The sequence below is a fragment of the Bufo gargarizans genome, chromosome 7, assembly GCF_014858855.1.
Source record: "Bufo gargarizans isolate SCDJY-AF-19 chromosome 7, ASM1485885v1, whole genome shotgun sequence".
In the NCBI taxonomy this organism is placed as follows: Eukaryota; Metazoa; Chordata; class Amphibia; order Anura; family Bufonidae; genus Bufo; species Bufo gargarizans.
The window spans coordinates 61975945-61996349 of NC_058086.1; the positions used below are offsets into that span (position 1 = coordinate 61975945).

At 41.1% G+C, this 20405-nt stretch overlaps 1 protein-coding gene across 1 annotated transcript in view; it reads left to right on the forward strand.

Moving 5' to 3' along the window:
• The window catches only part of SHCBP1L (SHC binding and spindle associated 1 like), a 116780-nt gene that overhangs the window by 13718 nt on the left and 82657 nt on the right, over positions 1 to 20405 (forward strand). Inside the window, exon 2 of the mRNA XM_044302388.1 lies at positions 7223 to 7437. Coding sequence (XP_044158323.1) covers positions 7223 to 7437 — 215 coding nt within the window. The remainder of the gene's footprint in view (positions 1 to 7222; positions 7438 to 20405) is intronic.

The following is a 20405-nucleotide window of genomic DNA, read 5'->3' on the forward strand; positions in this document are numbered from 1 at the left end:
TGCATTAAAAAATTGCTGTGTATGAATGTGTAGACACAACAAAGGTCAGAAATCACTTCAAAACTGAACTGGCTCTAAAATTGTTAATTTAGACAGAAGCATATTTTCATTTTGGGCATGTGGAAACATGGGTACAGAGCACTAGAAAGGAATCTTTGTATGCTAAACCAATCATAGCACATCTAGCTATTATCAGCTTTGACTAGTGTAAGCACCAGGTCCAGACAGACTAATGGGGGAATTTTATAAAATATTAAAAGACCAGCTAGGGACTACCTTAACTACAGTATTTAATTCTGCATTAGGGGAGGGAAGCCTTCCAAAGTCCTCTTTGTTGGCTTTTATAAAACTTTTGTTAAAACCTGGCAAAAACGAGTTAAACCCAGAGTCCTATAGATCTACATCATTAATCAATGTAGATGCTAAATTACTGTCAAAGATCATTGCGGTTAGATTAGGATCTATTATGCCTTCTGTGATAGACCCCGTACAGGTGGGCTTTACCCAAGGCAGGGCAGCTGTGACCAACATACAAACAGTATTGGCGGTTCTGGATACAGTCCAGCACTGGCCTCGCCAGGGAGAAGCACCAGCTCTGTTAACGTTGGATGCAGAAAAGGCTTTCGATAATGTCAGGTGGAGCTGGCTGGGGTCAGTGCTGGACAGGATGGGGTTTGAAGGCCCTTTTCGAAAATTGTTGGGACATATTTATAGGCAGCCGCAATTAAGAATTCATACTGTAGGTCCTCTGTCCACCCTTTTTGACTTACGAATTTTTAAGGGCATTATGGTGGGTATGCAAGAAGTTAAAATAGCATTATTCGCAGATAATATTATTTTAATTTTAGATAACCCGATCAAGCACATTCCTAGCACATCCCTAAAATATTTGCTGCACTGACAGAATTTGGTAGATACTCGGGATACAAAGTGAACTTATCTAAGTGTGAGTTTTTAGATTTAGGGGGCAATACAGGCAGAGGCATCTTAATGCACAAGATTCATGGGATTGGACCCAAGGGACCATATTAAGTATCTAGGAATAAAGATAGGTCGCTTCCCTGCTTCCCTATATAACCTGAATTATATACCCCTATTGGAAAAGATATTCTCTGATTTGAAAAGATGGAATCAACTTCCGCTTAATTTGGTAGGGAGATGTCACCTAGTAAAGATGTCATGTTTTGGTAAGCTTTTATACCCATTACAAACGATTGCAGTATTGCTGAAACACAAGGACATAGCAACACTAAATTCCCACTTTCTTTAATATGGGCGGGAAAGAGACCTAGGATTGCCCTGGACAAACTTATGACACCCAAGTTAGAGGGGGGAGTGAACTTCCCTAATGTGAGGGAATATAATCTGGCTTGTTTATTACGCCATATTTTAGACTGGAAAAAGAACACCAGTTATTACCCCAACTTGCCATTGGAAATAAATTGTCACTGCCTTTGGTTGCGCTTTGACACTGTTGCCACACTTGCGGTTGCCTGCGGCAACGTGTTGTTGTGAAAGCATGCAGTGGCAGTGTCTCGGCCTTCTGGGTGATTGCCATGACATGGTTGCCACGCATGCTGTTGCCGGTGGTAACGTGTGGTTGGGTATGCTTGTGTGTGCACTTCATCTTTAAGTGGCTTCCTTCCTCTGTCTGATGTTTGAAGGGTTAACTCCCTTCCTAGTATTTTGTGAACTCTGGGTTTATGTGTGTGTGGCTGCTTGGGCTATTTAGCCTCTGCTTGATGCCTGAAGCTCCGTATTCCTCCAGCCTTGGTGTATGCTGGTGGTTCACTGTTCCTGGCTTTTACCATCTGTCCAGTGAGGGCCACCCTTGTGGTCATTGATGTTATTATGGTGTCTCTTTCCCTTCTTATCTTTTGGTTTGCGTGGGTTATGTTCAGGGTGTTGTATGTCTTGTGTTGTGTTACATGGCTGGTGATGTTTGGTGTCCAGCATATTCGCTAGACATTCCCCTGTCTCAAGTTTATTGCAGCTATGGGTGTCCTGGGTTCCTGTGTGGTTGTGGTTTGTCCTTTAATGTTGGTGTGGACAGCAGCACTTGTGCACGGGTTCCAGTCAGTGTGTCTGTGGCAGGTAAGTGTGTTATGGGTTTCGCTTACCTGCCAACTCCATATGCTGTATGTGTTCCCCTCTCCTTGCAGCCTGGCCTCAGATAGAGACTCGTGTTCCTCCATGATTGGGATGAACAGGTTGTCTCTTCCCGACTCCTTGGTGAGGGATTACCAGGGCGACTCAGCGTCTCTAGGAATCCAGAGTATGAGCCGTCCTACCATCGGGGTCCGCTCATATGGTAAGGAGTCAGGGAGAGGATAATGGACGCTGTAGGAGATGACCTGGTCCCTTATTACTCTTTTTGACCAGGCTGATACCCTTTTACCCTTTGACACCGCACGGTGGGGTTTTTTCCACCACTCCCCACTGTGACAGAAGTATGGTACATCCATGGAACCTAATGGCTTTGGTACACTCCAGAATCTTCCACCAGAAGTGAGACGATCTATCCTTTTTAGAGATACACTTATTACCTAAAAAATTATACGAAAAGTATTTAATCTCTCCTTTCAGTGCTTTAAACACTCACCCTTATGGGAATCACCGGATTTTAGGGAAGGCATGACAAGTTGTCTATACCGAAGCTGGAAGGAAAAGGGAATTTATAGAGTAGGACACTTGATACATGATAAGGAACCTAGGTGGTTAACATTGGAAGAATTATGTTGTAATTATGGTCTCCAAGGCCCTCAATACTTTCCCTACCATCAAATTCGGCACTATTGCAGAGCAAAACTAAGGGATATCTCCAGGGAAGCCCCCTCAAATGCCTTTGACACTCTTCTTTTCTCAAACTCCAAATATTCTGTTTTGAATCTTTACCACTTCCTTAGAGGCAAGTTGCTTTTAGGAGATATCCATACAATATTTAAAGGGTGGGCACAACAGTTGGGGGAACAAGAGGTGGAAAAAGAGATTATAAGCAGATGGTCAGATTTTTTTTTTCCCAACGGTAATTTTTATTGGTTTTTGATACATTTTAAAGTTATAGTTATAAGACAATCGCCCAAAAACATAAAACTATAGCTCCCAGAACATGGAGACACTAAAACATCATTAACACATGTGGAATTATATACATAACAAAAAAGTGTGAAACAACTGAAAATATGTCATATTCTAGGTTCTTCAAAGTAGCCACCTTTTGCTTTGATTACTGTTTTGCACACTCTTGGCATTCTCTTGATGAGCTTCAGGAGGTAGTCACCTGAAATGGTTTTCACTTCACAGGCGTGCCCTGTCAGGTTTAATAAGTGGGATTTCTTGCCTTATAAATGGGGTTGGGACCATCAGTTGCGTTGTGGAGAAGTCAGGTGGATACACAGCTGATCGTCTTACTGAATAGACTGTTAGAATTTGCATTATGGCAAGAAAAAAGCAGCTAAGTAAAGAAAAACGAGTGGCCATCATTACTTTAAGAAATGAAGGTCAGTCAGTCCGAAAAATTGGGAAAACTTTGAAAGTGTCCCCAAGTGCAGTCACAAAAACCATCAAGCGCTACAAAGAAACTGGCTCACATGCGGACCACCCCAGGAAAGGAAGACCAAGAGTCACCTCTGCTGCGGAGGATAAGTTTATCTGAGTCACCAGCCTCAGAAATCGCAGGTTAACAGCAGCTCAGATTAGAGACCAGGTCAATGCCACACAGAGTTCTAGCAGCAGACACATCTCTAGAACAACTGTTAAGAGGAGACTGTGTGAATCAGGCCTTCATGGTAGAATATCTGCTAGGAAACCACTGCTAAGGACAGGCAACAAGCAGAAGAGACTTGTTTGGGCTAAAGAACACAATGAATGGACATTAGACCAGTGGAAATCTGTGCTTTGGTCTGATGAGTCCAAATTTGAGATCTTTGGTTCCAACCACCGTGTCTTTGTGAGACGCAGAAAAGGTGAACGGATGGACTCTACATGCCTGGTTCCCACCGTGAAGCATGGAGGAGGAGGTGTGATGGTGTGGGGGTGCTTTGCTGGTGACACTGTTGGGGATTTATTCAAAATTGAAGGCATACTGAAACAGCATGGCCACCACAGCATCTTGCAGCGGCATGCTATTCCATCCGGTTTGCGTTTAGTTGGACCATCATTTATTTTTCAACAGGACAATGACCCCAAACCCACCTCCAGGCTGTGTAAGGGCTATTTGACCATGAAGGAGAGTGATGGGGTGCTGCGCCAGATGACCTGGCCTCCACAGTCACCGGACCTGAACCCAATCGAGATGGTTTGGGCTGAGCTGGACCGCAGAGTGAAGGCAAAAGGGCCAACAAGTGCTAAGCATCTCTGGGAACTCCTTCAAGACTGTTGGAAGACCATTTCAGGTGACTACCTCTTGAAGCTCATCAAGAGAATCCCAAGAGTGTGCAAAGCAGTAATCAAAGCAAAAGGTGGCTACTTTGAAGAACCTAGAATATGACATATTTTCAGTTGTTTCACACTTTTTTGTTATGTATATAATTCCACATGTGTTAATTCATAGTTTTGATGCCTTCAGTGTGAATCTACAATTGTCATAGTCATGAAAATAAAGAAAACTCTTTGAATGAGAAGGTGTGTCCAAACTTTTGTGTATATATACGTATATCCCATATACACACACACGTGTTTGTTTTGTATATAGAAGGATTAGTTATTATATTTTTTATAATATAGATATAACAGGTAAATAATGTTAACATTAGTTTTGAAATGGTCAGATTTTATAAAACATATCATATCTGAAAACTGGAGAGAAACTCAGTTAAAATTCATGCATAGGGCAATATACCCTTTTAATTTACCTCCTTCGGCCCACATGCCTGATAGACAAACAAAATGCTCCGAACAAACTTCCAATCTATACCATGGCCTTTGGGGGTGCCAGTCCTTAACGGTCTTCTGGGATGAAGTCTACTCTATGGTCAAAAACTCCTGTACCCTGGTGAAAACCCATATTCATACATGTGGAGGGGAACCCGATGCCATAGTTGGTCAATCTACTCATCTGCCTTCGGTGGCACATACTATTATCATGGCAGCCAAAAAATGCATCTTAACAAACTGGCTAATTCCACAACCCCCAAACAATAAACAGGTAATTTTGGCTATAAAAAAGCCTTATGGTTGGAACAACTGTTAGCAGCAAGAGAGAAAGAAAACCAGACAAAAAAGTTTTTCAAGACATGGAAACACTTTATTACTAGATACTGTGATGATATAGAGAGAGAATTGGTGGTTAATCCTTTCAGACACACCAACTGGTATATTATGGAGGAACTCAAGCGTACTTTACGGAAATTACGGAAGGTAACCCCTAGTATTTAGACTATAAATATCATCTCGGCTGTATTATCCTGGATAAGGAAAGACGTGGCTTAGGTTCACACTACTTTATTCGTGCTGAAGTAACATACTCATAGGGACAGTTATATTGTTATGGGTTACAAAATCGTTCACGATTGCTCAATGTGAAATCTGATTGTATTGTAAGTATCACTTTTGCAATAATGTACACTGTTTTCTTGTACTGATACATAATACTTGTAAAATCAAATAAGAAGCAAAAAATAAGTAAATTGAAAAATGCCTCCGCTCCTCTGCTCCAGTGCTCTTCTTCCTCCTGCTGTCGGCTGTGCTGTGATCTGCCGCGCACAGCGTGAGGTCACAGAGCGCCATCACGCTGTGCGCAGCCGACAGCCGAGGACAAGGAAGTGGTGAGTACAGAGCCTTCACCGCTTCCTGGTCCTCCGGTACTAATGAGCGCTTCCATTATGGAAGCGCTCATTAGTATACACCCCATAAGACTCAGGGGCATTTCCCCCCCACTTATGGGGCAAAAAATACGGTAAATTTGATTAGCTTCATAGAATTCAGCGCTTATACTGAGCCATAATAAGTCTGTGTACATGGGGCCTAAAGCCGCCCTTACACATTAAAACATTTGGCCAAGTGCTCAATTTGCAAACCGTGTTTTCTATTAACTCCCGTACCTACACTTGCTCGGGTGACTGTTTATTTTTATTTCAATGGGACAAGGTGAATAGGCTGCTTATTCTCCCATGGCAACAAAGGACTGGGCTTCTTAAAATCCAAATACCTGGTCTTTCTTTTCAGGGAAGAGTCAGGTGAACTATACACATCCATTGATCCCGAAGAAATTGGTAGATTCACCTAAGTTTTAAGTAGAGTGGCCCCTCAAATTTCAATATTAATTTGTTCCAAGACAACCATTGTATTTTGAAATTATTGGAAGTTGAGTAATCAGTTCCAAAGCCCTAAAATGTCATCCAAGATGAAAGAAAATGAAGATTTAAGAAACATAAGCAGGTAACAAAGACAGATAAAACAAGTCCTTACATATAACAGTTAGGAATAGCTGCTAACTAGCAACTAATACAGGTATTAACCAGTGGTCTTGATTGGATGGATCTGAGTCTTAGACATTGTATGCTGAGTCTAGTTTTAACTTACGATGGGTCAGAAAAGACCATTGTATGTTGAAAATATTGTATCTTGAGAGATTAATGTGTTGGACACTTTAAAGGGGTTCTCCAGAAAAACATTGAGAGTTTAAACTCAGCAGAAAAAGATAGTTTTGACAGTTTGTTACCAAATCTTCTTGTTCAGCTGCATTTACTTATAGGCTCCCTTCCCTTCATTGGTCTTTTGGTCCCCACCCTGTAAACTTCCGGATGGATGGAGTCACGTGTGCTACTGCAGTCATTGACAGGCCTCAGCGATGATGTGCCCCCAAGAGGCACATCACTGCTGGGTCACATGCTTCTTGGGGACACATCAACTCTAAAGCTAGTCATTGGCTGCAGCAGTACATGTGACGCCGTCTGTCTGGAAGTATACAGGAGGGGTACCGGAAGACCGCAGAAGGGAACCAGGATGGAACGAGGAGCGGGTAATTATGATTTAAAAAAAAATCTAGATAACCCCTTTAAAGCTGCCATAGAGGAGCAGTTTTAATTGGATTAACAGAGATGTATGGCTGAATGAAATGTCCACCTAATCATTGGATGTTCCAGTAGTCAGAATCATGGTAATTATTGTTGTCAGGGTGCTGTCATATGTAATCTATGATGCTTCATAGTTTTTTTTTTCTTTTGAACATACTCAAAAGTGAAATCCAATAGATATACAAGTTATTTTTGTTTGTTTTTAGGTTACTTGCAAGCCTTGCCCAAATGTATCTTCTTACTTAATAGCCAGAATTCACATTGCAGAACCATTTTCTTCCAATATTGCTAACATGCAAAGAGATTTATTTGATGATTTTCTGGAACAACTTGGTCACTGTGTGCCTCTGCTAGAGATCTACCCTATTAAAGGACAGGATGATGTGACCTGTGAAATTGCACAAGCTTTGGAAATTGTAAGGTACGAGCATTTGCATACTATTTTTTTTTTTTTTATCAGATTTTTATTAACAATTTCCCCCCCCAATGTACATAGAGAAAAGAAAAAAAACAAAAAAGACCATCAGAGGATACATGAATGGGTACATACATTACCATTGGACATTTAGAAAATTAGTAGGACATCTTCATTTATCACATCCAACTTTCGATACGCAATGTACATGATACAGAGAAATACCCCTTCAACTGTAGTACATATTAATTTTACATAAACCACACCAATCCCTCCCACCCACCCCCCATACAGCGATGAGACGGGCACCGCACCACCAATATAGGTATAATGTGTCAGAGCACCAGGAAAAAAAACTCTCTACCTATAAGCTCCACACCCATCCTTTCCTAGATATACTTTTCACTAAGCTCCTTCTCTCCGGGTCACCCACCACAATCCCCCATCCCAGTTCCGATGTCGTGTATGCCTTTTCCAAAATCACACATATCTCGGAGGCCACTCCTTCCAACACAGCCAAAAGATCTATAAGCCAAGCTATATCGCCATGGTCCTGTATGCTACCCATTTGTCCCAAATTTTGGTAAACTTGGCTAAGCATTGCCTTTTAGTATATACACTTTTTTCCAGGCAAAGGATCTCGGCCAGTCTGGTCAAAAATTCAGCCCTAGATGGTGGCTGGGGACTAAGCTAGTATTTAGCAATTAATTTCCTGGCCTGAAAAAAGCAGACGCTGAACTCCCAGGCGTGAATTTCGTTTTTTAATGTCCAATATTCCCAACACACGCTCCCGGACCAGGCGGGACCACAATTTGATATGCATCTTTCATACAAGTTAGTACGCCTGTCCAAAATGTCCAAAGTTCTGTACACTCCCAGAACATGTGTATCAGGGATACAGAACTCTCCCCACATCTAGGGCAGGAGGCATTGTTCCTAACCCCGATCTTGAACAGAAAGGATGGAGTCCAATATACCCGGTGAACAAGAAATAATTGGGACATACGCTGTTCCTCGCACAGTGATAGCTGAGGTGTCATTGCCAATACTGCTTTCCATTGTTCCTCTGAGAGAGAACCAACCTCCCCTTCCCATTTTTGTTTGACTACTAAGGAATCATGTTTCACAGATTTCACAAACAAGTTCCTATATATGGAAGATATTAATCCACTCGAGGAGTCACTGGTGAGAATCTGTTGTAACAATGGGACTGTTGTTCATGTAAGCGACACAGATTTTGCCTGACCCTGGAATGCGTGTCGCAACTGCAAAAATTGATAAAAGGGTGTATGAGGAAGGGCAAACTCATCTCTGAATTGCTCAAATGATTTAAACACACCATCTCTTTGCAAAAACCTCACACCCTTCCGTTCCCAAGGAGAGAACCCTTCCAGGCGAAATATTTCAGATAACTGAGGATTCCTCCATAGAGGAGTGACCTGAGTGAAGCCCCGTACAGACAGCAAGTCACGACACTTATGCCAAACCTTATGTATAAAATTAAGTGTAGGATGTCCCACTAACTTGTCAGCGAGACCGCCATGTTCCAATAGGGCTACAGGAGATTCATTTTCTATAATGTGTGCTATCAGCCGCACAGATGCGTTATCCCCAGCAGTCCTTCCCCAACCCCTAAGCTGCTGCATCTGTGAGGAAATAAATATACCATATTTTTCGCCCCTTAAGATGCACTTTTTTCCCCCAAAGTAGGGGAAAATGCCCCTGCATCTTATGGGGCGAATACTAAAGAGCGCTTCCATTATGGAAGCGCTCATTAGTACCGGAGGACCAGGAAGCGGTGAAGGCTCTGTACTCACCGCTTCCTGGTCCTCGGCTGTCGGCTGTGAAGGCTGCGCACAGCGTGAGGGCGCTCTGTGACCTCACGCTGTGTGCGCCTGTTCACAGCACAGCAGGAGGAAGAGGATCGCAATGTGAGGAGCGGCGGCGTGCAGGAGAGGTAAGTGGGTTTTTTATGTTGTGATTTGAGGCTGAATTATGGCTGGGGGCTGCTCATATATTACTGGGGGCTGAGTACATATGGCTGGGGGCTGATTATATGATGGGGGGGTCTCATCTGAGGTCTGATTGGGGGTCTTCTTTATATTGGGCTCTGATCTGAGGTCTGATTGGGGGTCATTCACATTGGGGTCTGATCTGAGATCTTATTAACATCGGGGATCTGATTGGGGCTGTGAGCTGAGGCCTGATTAACATTGGGGGTCTGATTGCTGATCTGAGGTCTAATGAAAAATATTTTATTGTTACTAAAACCTAGGTACGTCTTATGGGCCGGTGCGTCTTATAGGGTGAAAAATACGGTAGTCATGGACTAGGAATAGAGAGACCCCCTGCATCTTTCCCTCTCTGTAAAGTATCCAACCGGATCCTGGCCTGTTTTTTTGCACCATATCAGGCTTCTAAACAACCTTTGTATTCTAAAAAAGATTTGTTGTGGAATTGACACAGGGGAGTTATGTCTAACATACATATGCTTTGGCATAAGAATCACTTTAAGGAGATTACTTCTATCTATTTCAGACATTGGTAGTTTACACCTCGCATAGATTTTTTTAAGACATTTTGTTCAGGAGTGGATCTATATTATTTTTCACGTAATGCCTAATGTTTGATGAAACCACGATTCCCAAATACTTGAAGTTGCGGGCAACCTGCAGCTGGGTTGACAAGAGTGCTGGCCAGCAGGCATCGGGTCTGACGGAAACAGAACGGACTTGTCCCAATTTATACGAAGACCAGACCGGTCTCCAAAATCCTGTATAAGGGACATTATGGGGCCCAACGACCCTTCCACATCTCCCACATATATGAGCATGTCGTCTGCATACAGGGACACGCGTTCCTCTCTGGCTCCCATGGAGAATCCCACAATTCTATCCGAAGATCGAAGTAAGCATGCAAGTGGCTCAATTGCAATGGCAAATAGAAGGGGGGACGGCGGGCATCCCTGATGTGTACCTCTTCCTAGCTCAAAGACTTCTGATGTACCACCAATAGCTCTGATCCTAGCTTTGGGACTACAATATAATAGTTGGACCCAAGATATAAAGGTGTTCCCAAATCCCATGATTTGCAGCACCTCCCATAGATATTTCCATTCAACGCTATCAAAGGCTTTGGCAGCATGAAGGGATAGTATGGCCCGGCTTCTTGCCGATTCTGTCTGCCTCTGAATATTAAGAAGTAGCCGTCTAAGGGTAATTGAGGTAGATTTATCAGGCATAAAACCAGCTTAATCACTATGTATAATTTGCATACTATTTTTAATAAATAGGTTTACTGATTGTAACGTGAATTGGAATAAGTTTATACTGCCTAAGGGAATAAATGTATTTACTTAGGCTACTTTCACACTTGCGCTTGATCGGATCCGTTCTGAACGGATCCGATCATATTAATGCAGACGGAGGCTCCGTTCAGTACGGATCCGTCTGCATTAATAACTTTAAAAAAATTCGCAAGTGCGCAAGTAGCCTGCGCGGATCCGTTCAGACTTTCAATGTAAAGTCAATGGGGGACGGATCCGCTTGAAGATTGAGCCATATGGTGACATCTTCAAGCGGATCCGTTCCCATTGACTTACATTGTAAGTCTGAACGGATCCGCACGCCTCCGCACGGCCAGGCGGACACCCGAACGCTGCAAGCAGCGTTCAGCTGTCCGCCTGTCCGTGCGGAGGCGAGCGGAGCGGAGGCTGAACGCCGCCAGACTGATGCAGTCTGAGCGGATCCGCTCCATTCAGACTGCATCAGGGCTGGACGGAGGCGTTCGGGTCCGCTCGTGAGCTCCTTCAAATGGAGCTCACGAGCGGACCGACGAACGCTAGTGTGAAAGTAGCCTAAGTGTGATTAAATATAAAACAGACAAATCACATGCAGAATAACAAAAGGTAAATAATCATCAGTACCCTACATATGCAATATGGGGTAGTCCTTCAGTCAGCCATATTATAACACATGAAATGGAGAAAGATAGTAAAGGACGGCTCACCTACTGACTGGTGATGTATAGGTGCTCAAAACTAGTGCTGTGCCCTATTCACCAAATAAATGCAAACTGAAAAATTGAATGGCACTCTGATAGATGGAATCACATAAATTCTATGTAGAATAAATAGAAATGTAATGTTAAATTCAATCAATATCAATAAAATCAATGCATATGTAATATATCAAAATATCAAAAGATATGTAAATCAGGAAATAAAAGTAAAAATAATAAAAAAATATTTTTTAAACACGATAATGTCTAGAATATCGGGTAATGCCAAAGACTTGTGGGTCATATTGGTCCAGATGGTCCAATTGCGCTTAAGGTGTTGTGATATATGATCACCGTAGTAGGTCTTATGATGTTATAGGCGACTTTATATAATAGTACATATAGCTGAACAGAAAGGCCTAGGCACGACGTGTAAGGCCTCTTTCACACTTGTGTTGTCCGGATCTGGCGTGTACTCCACTTGCCGGAATTACACGCCGGATCCGGAAAAACGCAAGTGTACTGAAAGCATTTGAAGACGGATCCGTCTTCAAAATGCTTTCAGGGTTACTATGGCACCCAGGACGCTATTAAAGTCCTGGTTGCCATAGTAGGAGCGGGGGAGCGGTATACTTACAGTCCGCGCGGCTCCCGGGGCGCTCCAGAGTGACGTCAGAGCGCCCCATGTGCATGGATGACGTGCCATGCGATCACGTCATCCATGCGCGTGGGGCGCCCTGACGTCACTCTGGAGCGCCCCGGGAGCCGCACGGATGGTAAGTATACTGCTCCCCGCTACACTTTACCATGGCTGCCAGGACTTTAGCGTCCCGGCAGCCATGGTAATCACTCTAAAAAAGCTAAACATCGGATCCGGCAATGCGCCGAAACGACGTTTAGCTTAAGGCCGGATCCGGATCAATGCCTTTCAATGGGCATTCATTCCGGAACCGGCCTTGCGGCAAGTCTTCAGGATTTTTGGCCGGAGCAAAAAGCGCAGCATGCTGCAGTATTTTCTCCGGCCAAAAAACATTCCGTTCCGGAACTGAAGACATCCTGATGCATCCTGAACGGATTTCACTCCATTCAGAATGCATTAGGATAAAACTGATCAGGATTCTTCCAGCATAGAGCCCCAACGACAGAACTCTATGCCGGAAGAAAAGAACGCAAGTGTCAAAGAGCCCTAAGTCTTCCTAGAGGATACTGGTTAAAGTCAAAGGGTTCCCAAATGGACAGTGTACTCAATATATAAATTGATATAGTTGATTATAATGAAACGGTCTCCCTCATTCTATCTTGAACGTTGTTTCTTATATTGATATTGTGCACAGGATGATACACCTTGATTTAGTCACAATTGTTGCAAATATATCTCTCGTTGTTGGTTTGAAATAGCTTGAAATTCAACTAGAATAATAGTAAGATGTTGTTATTCATAATAGGTTTATCTGTGATTTCAAATAGTCCTCCAATGGATATAGTTTGATCAGACTGTTTGGTCAAACTTGGTATGATAGAAGTTAATGGTACTCACAGTTCAGTGTTCATTCGTGGCGTCCCACGCGTGATGGCTGAAAGGTAAGCTTACCGATAGCTGTATTCAATACAGGGATCCCTCGTTTAGATCATCCATACAGCAGGTACATTCCGCTATGTCTTTGAAGCGGTAAAATACTATACCAGGCTGTTGTTTTATCGCAGTCCCGAAATCCTGGCTTTCTATTCTATCAGCTCAGTTTTTTTAGCGTCCCACCTGTCTCTGGCTGTGTAGAGTTCAGGCGTTAGGAATATGTTGGCTGAGTATTTCTTCCTATAGAGAGCCGGCTACGGGCTACCACTACCAGTAGATGTCTTCAGTGGAGCGCTTCACTTAGTGGTGCATCGATCAATGTTTGCAATCATATCTCCGGCTATTATGACAAATGACCAAGTGTGTTGTCCACGCCAGACGCGTTTCGGAGACTCTACTGTCTCCTTCCTCAGTGGCCTTTACTAGCTCAGTGTAGCCACTGAGGAAGGAGACAGTATCTGAACTTTCATCAATTTATATATTGAGTACGCTGTCCATTTGGGAACCTTTTGACTTTAACCAGTATCCTCTAGGAAGACTTACACATCGTGCCTAGGCCTTTCTGTTCAGCTATATGTACTATTACATAAAGTCGCCTATAACATCATAAGACCTACTACGGTGATCATATATCACACCACCTTAGGCGCAATTGTACCATCTGGACCAATTCGACCCACAAGTCTTTGGCATTGCCTGATATTCTAGACATTAGCGTGTTTAAAAAATATTTTTTATTATTTTTACTTTTATTTTCTCATTTACATATCTTTTGATATTTTTATATATCACATATGCATTGATTTTATTGATATTGATGGCATTTAACATTAAGTTTCTATTTATTGTACATTTATGTGATTCCATCTATCAGAGTGCCCATTCAATTTTACAGTTTGCATTTATTTGGTGAATAGGGCGCAGCACTAGTTTGGAGCACCTATACATCACCAGTCAGTAGGTGAGCCGTCCTTTACTATCTTTCCTCCTTTTCATGTGTTATAATATGGCTGACTGAAGGACTACCCCATATTGCATATGTAGGGTACTGATGATTATTTACCTTTTGTTATTCTGCATGTGATTTGTCTGTTTTATATTTAATCACACTTAGTAAATACATTTATTTCCTCATTTACATATCTTTTGATATTTTTATATATTACATATGCATTGATTTTATTGATATTGATTGAATTTAACATTACATTTCTATTTATTGTGCATAGAATTTATGTGATTCCATCTATCAGAGTTCCCATTCAATTTTTCAGTTTATATTATAACACATGGCTTTATACCATGTTATAACAATGACTGACACCCCAGGGTGTATAAGAGATTGCACAAATCAATACATCCTTCCTAGGATGAAGTTCCAAGTGGAGTCCCAACTTATTTATGTGTGAAACGGAGTTTAAACCTTTTAGCCTCTCCGTCAATGTGCATGTCTCGGAAATCACTCAGGAATGTGATCTTATCAACAAAATGGGGATGGGTACTAACTACGTCTAACCCACTACATTACGAGGCACATCATTAAACTGAAAGGTAATATAAAAGAGACAGAATTAAAGCGGACAGGACCAATCAGTACTTAAAAAATACCCTTACAATACATTCCACGCCTGGTTCTTCAACTTTAATTAATTTTCAATTACTAACATCAGGACCTATTCTACATATATAGCCCAGTCATTTGACAGAAAACCACATTGGAACCATTGGTTTTAAAAAAAATATAAAAAAAAACCTGTGCATTGGACTAACAAGGAGGGAAGGGATGCAAATGAGCTCTTAACAAGCTCTGCCTCTAATGCCACCACATATAAGGCAGATATCCTACCCTAAGGATTAACAAGAAATGTCTCACTGAGGTCTTCTTCACGTCTGATCTTTTTGTATAACAAAGTTTATGGTGCAAAGTCCATTATTTCTATGCACCGTACAGCTTTTACCCCTTCTTTCTTTGTGTTGAAGTATGAGGGCATAGCAGGTGTAATCACAATTCTGAGTGCTGGTTTCAGAGCCTCTTATCAGTGGGTGTAAGTTCATAGCCTTGTCTGTGGGAGGAGCATTGACACTGTGACCTCCTCCTCCCCTCACTGGTCTACAGTTCGTTGCATCAGCACTGCTGGTTGGTCAGGAAGTTTTGGGCAAGGCCTTGTTCAGCATGGCAGACTGGTTTTTGAAGTCTTTTCTTGTTGGGTGGCAGTCAGGTCACTGAAAGCTGTGTCTTACCACACCTTGTCGTTGACTTGGGCACTCCCTGGACACTGCTGAGATTGCCAGTCCTGACTCTGATACAGCCTGTACTTAGGGAAGACAAACTGGCACAGTTCGACATTATCATTTTTATTTATGAATCGTTTTTTTTTTATTGTAATTTTTAATTACAGTACATATAAATAAAAGGTATAACAAATACAAGTCATAAAACAAAAAAAATAAGGACAAAAAATATATATAACTGGACATTAATATTAAGACACAGGTGTAACATATATGCTTTTAAATATTTAGTTTCCCTAGGTAGTTTTTTAAATTTTTCTACCATTCTGCGTGTTGGAATGGAGTCATCAGATTTTCTATTTCGTGAGTTTGCAAATGTGTTTAAATAAAAGTTTTCCATTAAAAAAAAATAATAATTGTTTTTTTCTTTGTTATTTAATGTATCTATTCTCTCCATACACATCATGCATTTCATTTGGGATATTACTTCTGAAGTTGTGGGAGTTGATTGGTGTATCCAAGAGATCATGATACATTTTTTTAGCTACTAATAGTGTGGCATGTATTATTTGTGGAATTTGTGATGTTTGATTTTTTCCCGTCTTTCTTTGTTATGGAAAATATATAATATCGGGTCTAGTGGTATATTTATTTTCCAGTGTGCTTCTCTATATTGTTAGATGTTTTTCCAGAAGTTTTGAATGTTGTTACACATCCATAATCTATACCATCGGTCTGTGTTTGAGTTGCATTTAGGACAGGTTGTTATTTTTTGGGATTTTTATCATTTTATGGGATGTTAATTCCTAGATATGCTTTATGTATTATTTTGAAGAAGGTTTCTTTCCATCTTTTGCTATATGTACATTTTTTAACTTTTGACTATGCTTCTAATATTTTTTTTGTATGCTTTGATATGAAATCTGAAGGGCCTATGTCTTAAAAAGTTTTTGAATATGTGCACATGAATAGAAATTTTGTAAGTTTTTATATAGGTTTGAGATTGATGGATGTGTCTCATGAATCCTTTAAGGTAACCAGTGTTGCGAATGCCCAGGTTCCCATTCGTATTAGCGGGACCAAACTACCCTCTCTATGTGACACCCTAGCCACAATAAGCATATTAATTTGCCCAAATCCCACTTCTGACACCAAGTGTTTCATAACATGAATTCATAAGATTTGAGAATGAATAAGCTTACGCAGACTAAGTGAATAAATATATTTACTAAGTGTGATTAAATATAAGATTACACATACAAATCACATACAGAATAGTACAAAGTAAATAATCATCACTGGCCTTCAATACAATATGGGGGGACTCTTGAGTCGGTCATGTTATAAAACATGGCAGTCTACCACTGTACAACACATGACTCACACCCCAGGGTGTACAAGAGATAGGGAAAATCAATACTTATATCCTACCTAGAATGAAGTCTTCAATGGAATGCCAACTAATGTATGTGTGTGTAACATAGTTTAACCCCTTAGGGACACAGCCTTTTTACACCTTAGGACCAGGCCATTTTTTGCAAATCTGACCAGTGTCACTTTAAGTGCTGATAACTTTAAAACGCTTTGACTTATCCAGGCCGTTCTGAGATTGTTTTTTCGTCACATATTGTACTTCATGACACTGGTAAAATGAAGTCAAAAAAATTATTTTTTTTGCACAAAATAATACCTAATTTACCAAAAAATCTCAAAAATTTGCAAATTTCAAAGTTTCAGTTTCTCTACTTCTGTAATACATAGTAATACCCCCAAAAATTGTGATGATTTGACATTCCCCATATGTCTACTTCATGTTTGTAGCATTTTGGGAATGATATTTTATTTTTTGGGGATGTTACAAGGCTTAGAAGTTTAGAAGCAAATTTTGAAAATTTTCAGAAATCTTCAAAATCCCACTTTTTATGGACCAGTTCAGGTTTGAAGTCATATTGTGAGGCTTAGATAATAGAAAACTCCCAAAAATGACCCCATCTAAGAAACTACACCCCTCAAGGTATTCAAAACTGATTTTACACACGTCGTTAACCCTTTAGGTGTTGCACAAGAGTTATTGGCAAATGGGGATGAAATTTGAGAATTTCATTTTTTTGTCTATTTTTCCATTTTCACCCATTTTTTCCACTAACAAAGCAAGGGTTAACAGCCAAACAAGACTGTATCTTTATTGCCCTGACTCTGCCGTTTACATAAACACCCCATATGTGGCCGTAAACTACTGTACGGCCACACAGCGGGGCGTAGAGTGAAAGGTGCGCCGTTTGGTTTTTGGAAGTCAGATTTTGCTGGACTGGTTTTTTGACACCATGTCCCATTTGAAGCCCCCTGATGCACCCCTAGAGTAGAAACTCCATAAAAGTGACCCCATCTAAGAAACTACACCCCTCAAGGTATTCAAAACTGATTTTACATACATTTTTAACCCTTTAGGTGTTGCACAAGATTTAATGGAAAATAGAGATACAATTTCCAAATTTCACTTTTTTGGCAGATTTTCCATTTTAATATTTTTTTTTCCAGTTACAAAGAAAGAGTTAACAGCCAAACAAAACTCATTATTCATGGCCCTAATTCTGTAGTTTACAGAAACACCCCATATGTGGTCGTAAACCACTGTACGGGCACACGGCGGGGCGCAGAAGGAAAGGAATGCCATACGGTTTTTGGAAGGCAGATTTTGCTGGACTGGTTTTTTGACACCATGTCCCATTTGAAGCCCCCCTGATGCACCCCTAGAGTAGAAACTCAAAAAAAGTGACCCCATTTTAGAAACTACGGGATATGGTGGCAGTTTTGTTGGTACTAGTTTAGGGTACATATGATTTTTGGTTGCTCTATATTACACTTTTTGTGCGGCAAGGTAACAAGAAATACCTTTTTGGCACAGTTTTTTTTTTGTTATTTACAACATTCATCTGACAGGGTAGATCATGTGGTAATTTTATAGAGCAGGTTGTCACGGACGCGGCGATACCTAATATGTATACAATTTTTTTTATTTATGTAAGTTTTACACAATGATTTCATTTTTAAAACAAAAAAAGTTTTAGTGTCTACATAGTCTAAGAGCCATAGTTGTTTCAGTTTTTGGGCGATTATCTTGAGTAGGGTCTCATTTTTTGCGGGATGAGATGACGGTTTGATTGGCACTATTTTGGGGTGCATATGATTTTTTGATCGCTTGCTATTGCACTTTTTGTGATGTAAGATGACCAAAAATTGCTTTTTTTACACCGTTTTTATTTTTATTTTTTTACGGTGGTCACCTGAGGGGTTAGGTCATGTGATATTTTTATAGAGCCGGTCCATACGGACGCGGCAATAACCAATATGTATACTTTTTTTTATTTATGTAAGTTTTACACAATGATTTCATTTTTGAAACAAAAAAAATGATGTTTTAGTGTTTTCATAGTCTAAGAGCCATAGTTTTTTCAGTTTTTGGGCGATTATCTTAAGTAGGGTCTCATTTTTTGCGGGATGAGATGACGGTTTGATTGTTACAATTTTGGCGTACATGCGACTTTTTTGATCACTTTTATTACCTTTTTTTGGGAAGTAAGGTGGGCAAAATTTCAATTTTATCATAGTTTTAAAGGGGTTGTCCCACTTTGCTGTTTCAATCTTACCAGCAGTAAATGTCCTGATAACTTCCTGGTTCTCAGGCAGTTGAGTGAAGGCCACGCCTCCTCATGACTCACCCTCAGAGCTCAGTCCGTGCTCGTTCATGTGGATGAGTCATCCACATGGAGCCTGCAGAGTATGTAAAGCCCATCCCCCTGCTGGGGAATCACTCAGTGACCACTGACCAATGCTAGTGAACTAATGGAGTAACTTGTGGCTGTCCTGCATTCTAATACACTTTTACACATAAAACCTGTGTTACAAACCCATTCTGTGCAGCAAAAACAATAAATCACTACAGCCCAAATGCATGTTAGCTAGTAGCCATATGATCTGTGCTAGATATAGATAGATATATTCACTGACTTATTACCCAGCTTTCCCGGTATCAGATATTATCACTGACTTATTACCCAGCTTTCCCGGTATCAGATATTATCACTGACTTATTACCCAGCTTTCCCGGTATCAGATATTATCACTGACTTATTACCCAGCTTTCCCGGAGTACAATATTATCACTGACTTATTACCCAGCTTTCCCGGTGTACAATAATATTACAGACTTATTACCCAGCTTTCCCGGTGTACAATAATATTACAGACTTATTACCCAGCTTTCCCGGTGTACAATATTATCACTGACTTATTACCCAGCTTTCCCGGTGTACAATATTATCACTGACTTATTACCCAGCTTTCCCGGTGAACAATATTATCACTGACTTATTACCCAGCTTTCCCGGTAAAGCTGGGTAATAAGTCAGTGATAATATCTGATACCGGGAAAGCTGGGTAATAAGTCAGTGATAATATTGTTCACCGGGAAAGCTGGGTAATAAGTCAGTGATAATATTGTACACCGGGAAAGCTGGGTAATAAGTCATTGATAATATCTGATACCGGGAAAGCTGGGTAATAAGTCTGTAATATTATTGTACACCGGGAAAGCTGGGTAATAAGTCAGTGATAATATTGTACACCGGGAAAGCTGGGTAATAAGTCAGTGATAATATTGTACACCGGGAAAGCTGGGTAATAAGTCAGTGATAATATCTGATACCGGGAAAGCTGGGTAATAAGTCAGTGATAATATCTGATACGGGGAAAGCTGGGTAATAAGTCAGTGATAATATCTGATACCGGGAAAGCTGGGTAATAAGTCAGTGATAATATCTGATACGGGGAAAGCTGGGTAATAAGTCAGTGATAATATCTGATACCGGGAAAGCTGGGTAATAAGTCTTATAGACTTATTACCCAGCTTTCCCGGTGTCTGATATTATCACTGACCTATTACCCAGCTTATATGGGGGGGGGGCATCTGTGGAGGGCACTTATGGGGTGGGGGCATCTGTGGAGGGCACTTATGGGGTGGGGGCATCTGTGGAGTGCATTTATGGGGTGGGGGCATCTGTGGATGGCACTTATGGGGTGGGGGGGCATCTGTGGATGGCACTTATGGGGTGGGGGGGCATCTGTGGAGGGCACTTATGGGGTGGGGGGGGGGATCTGTGGATTGCTGCCT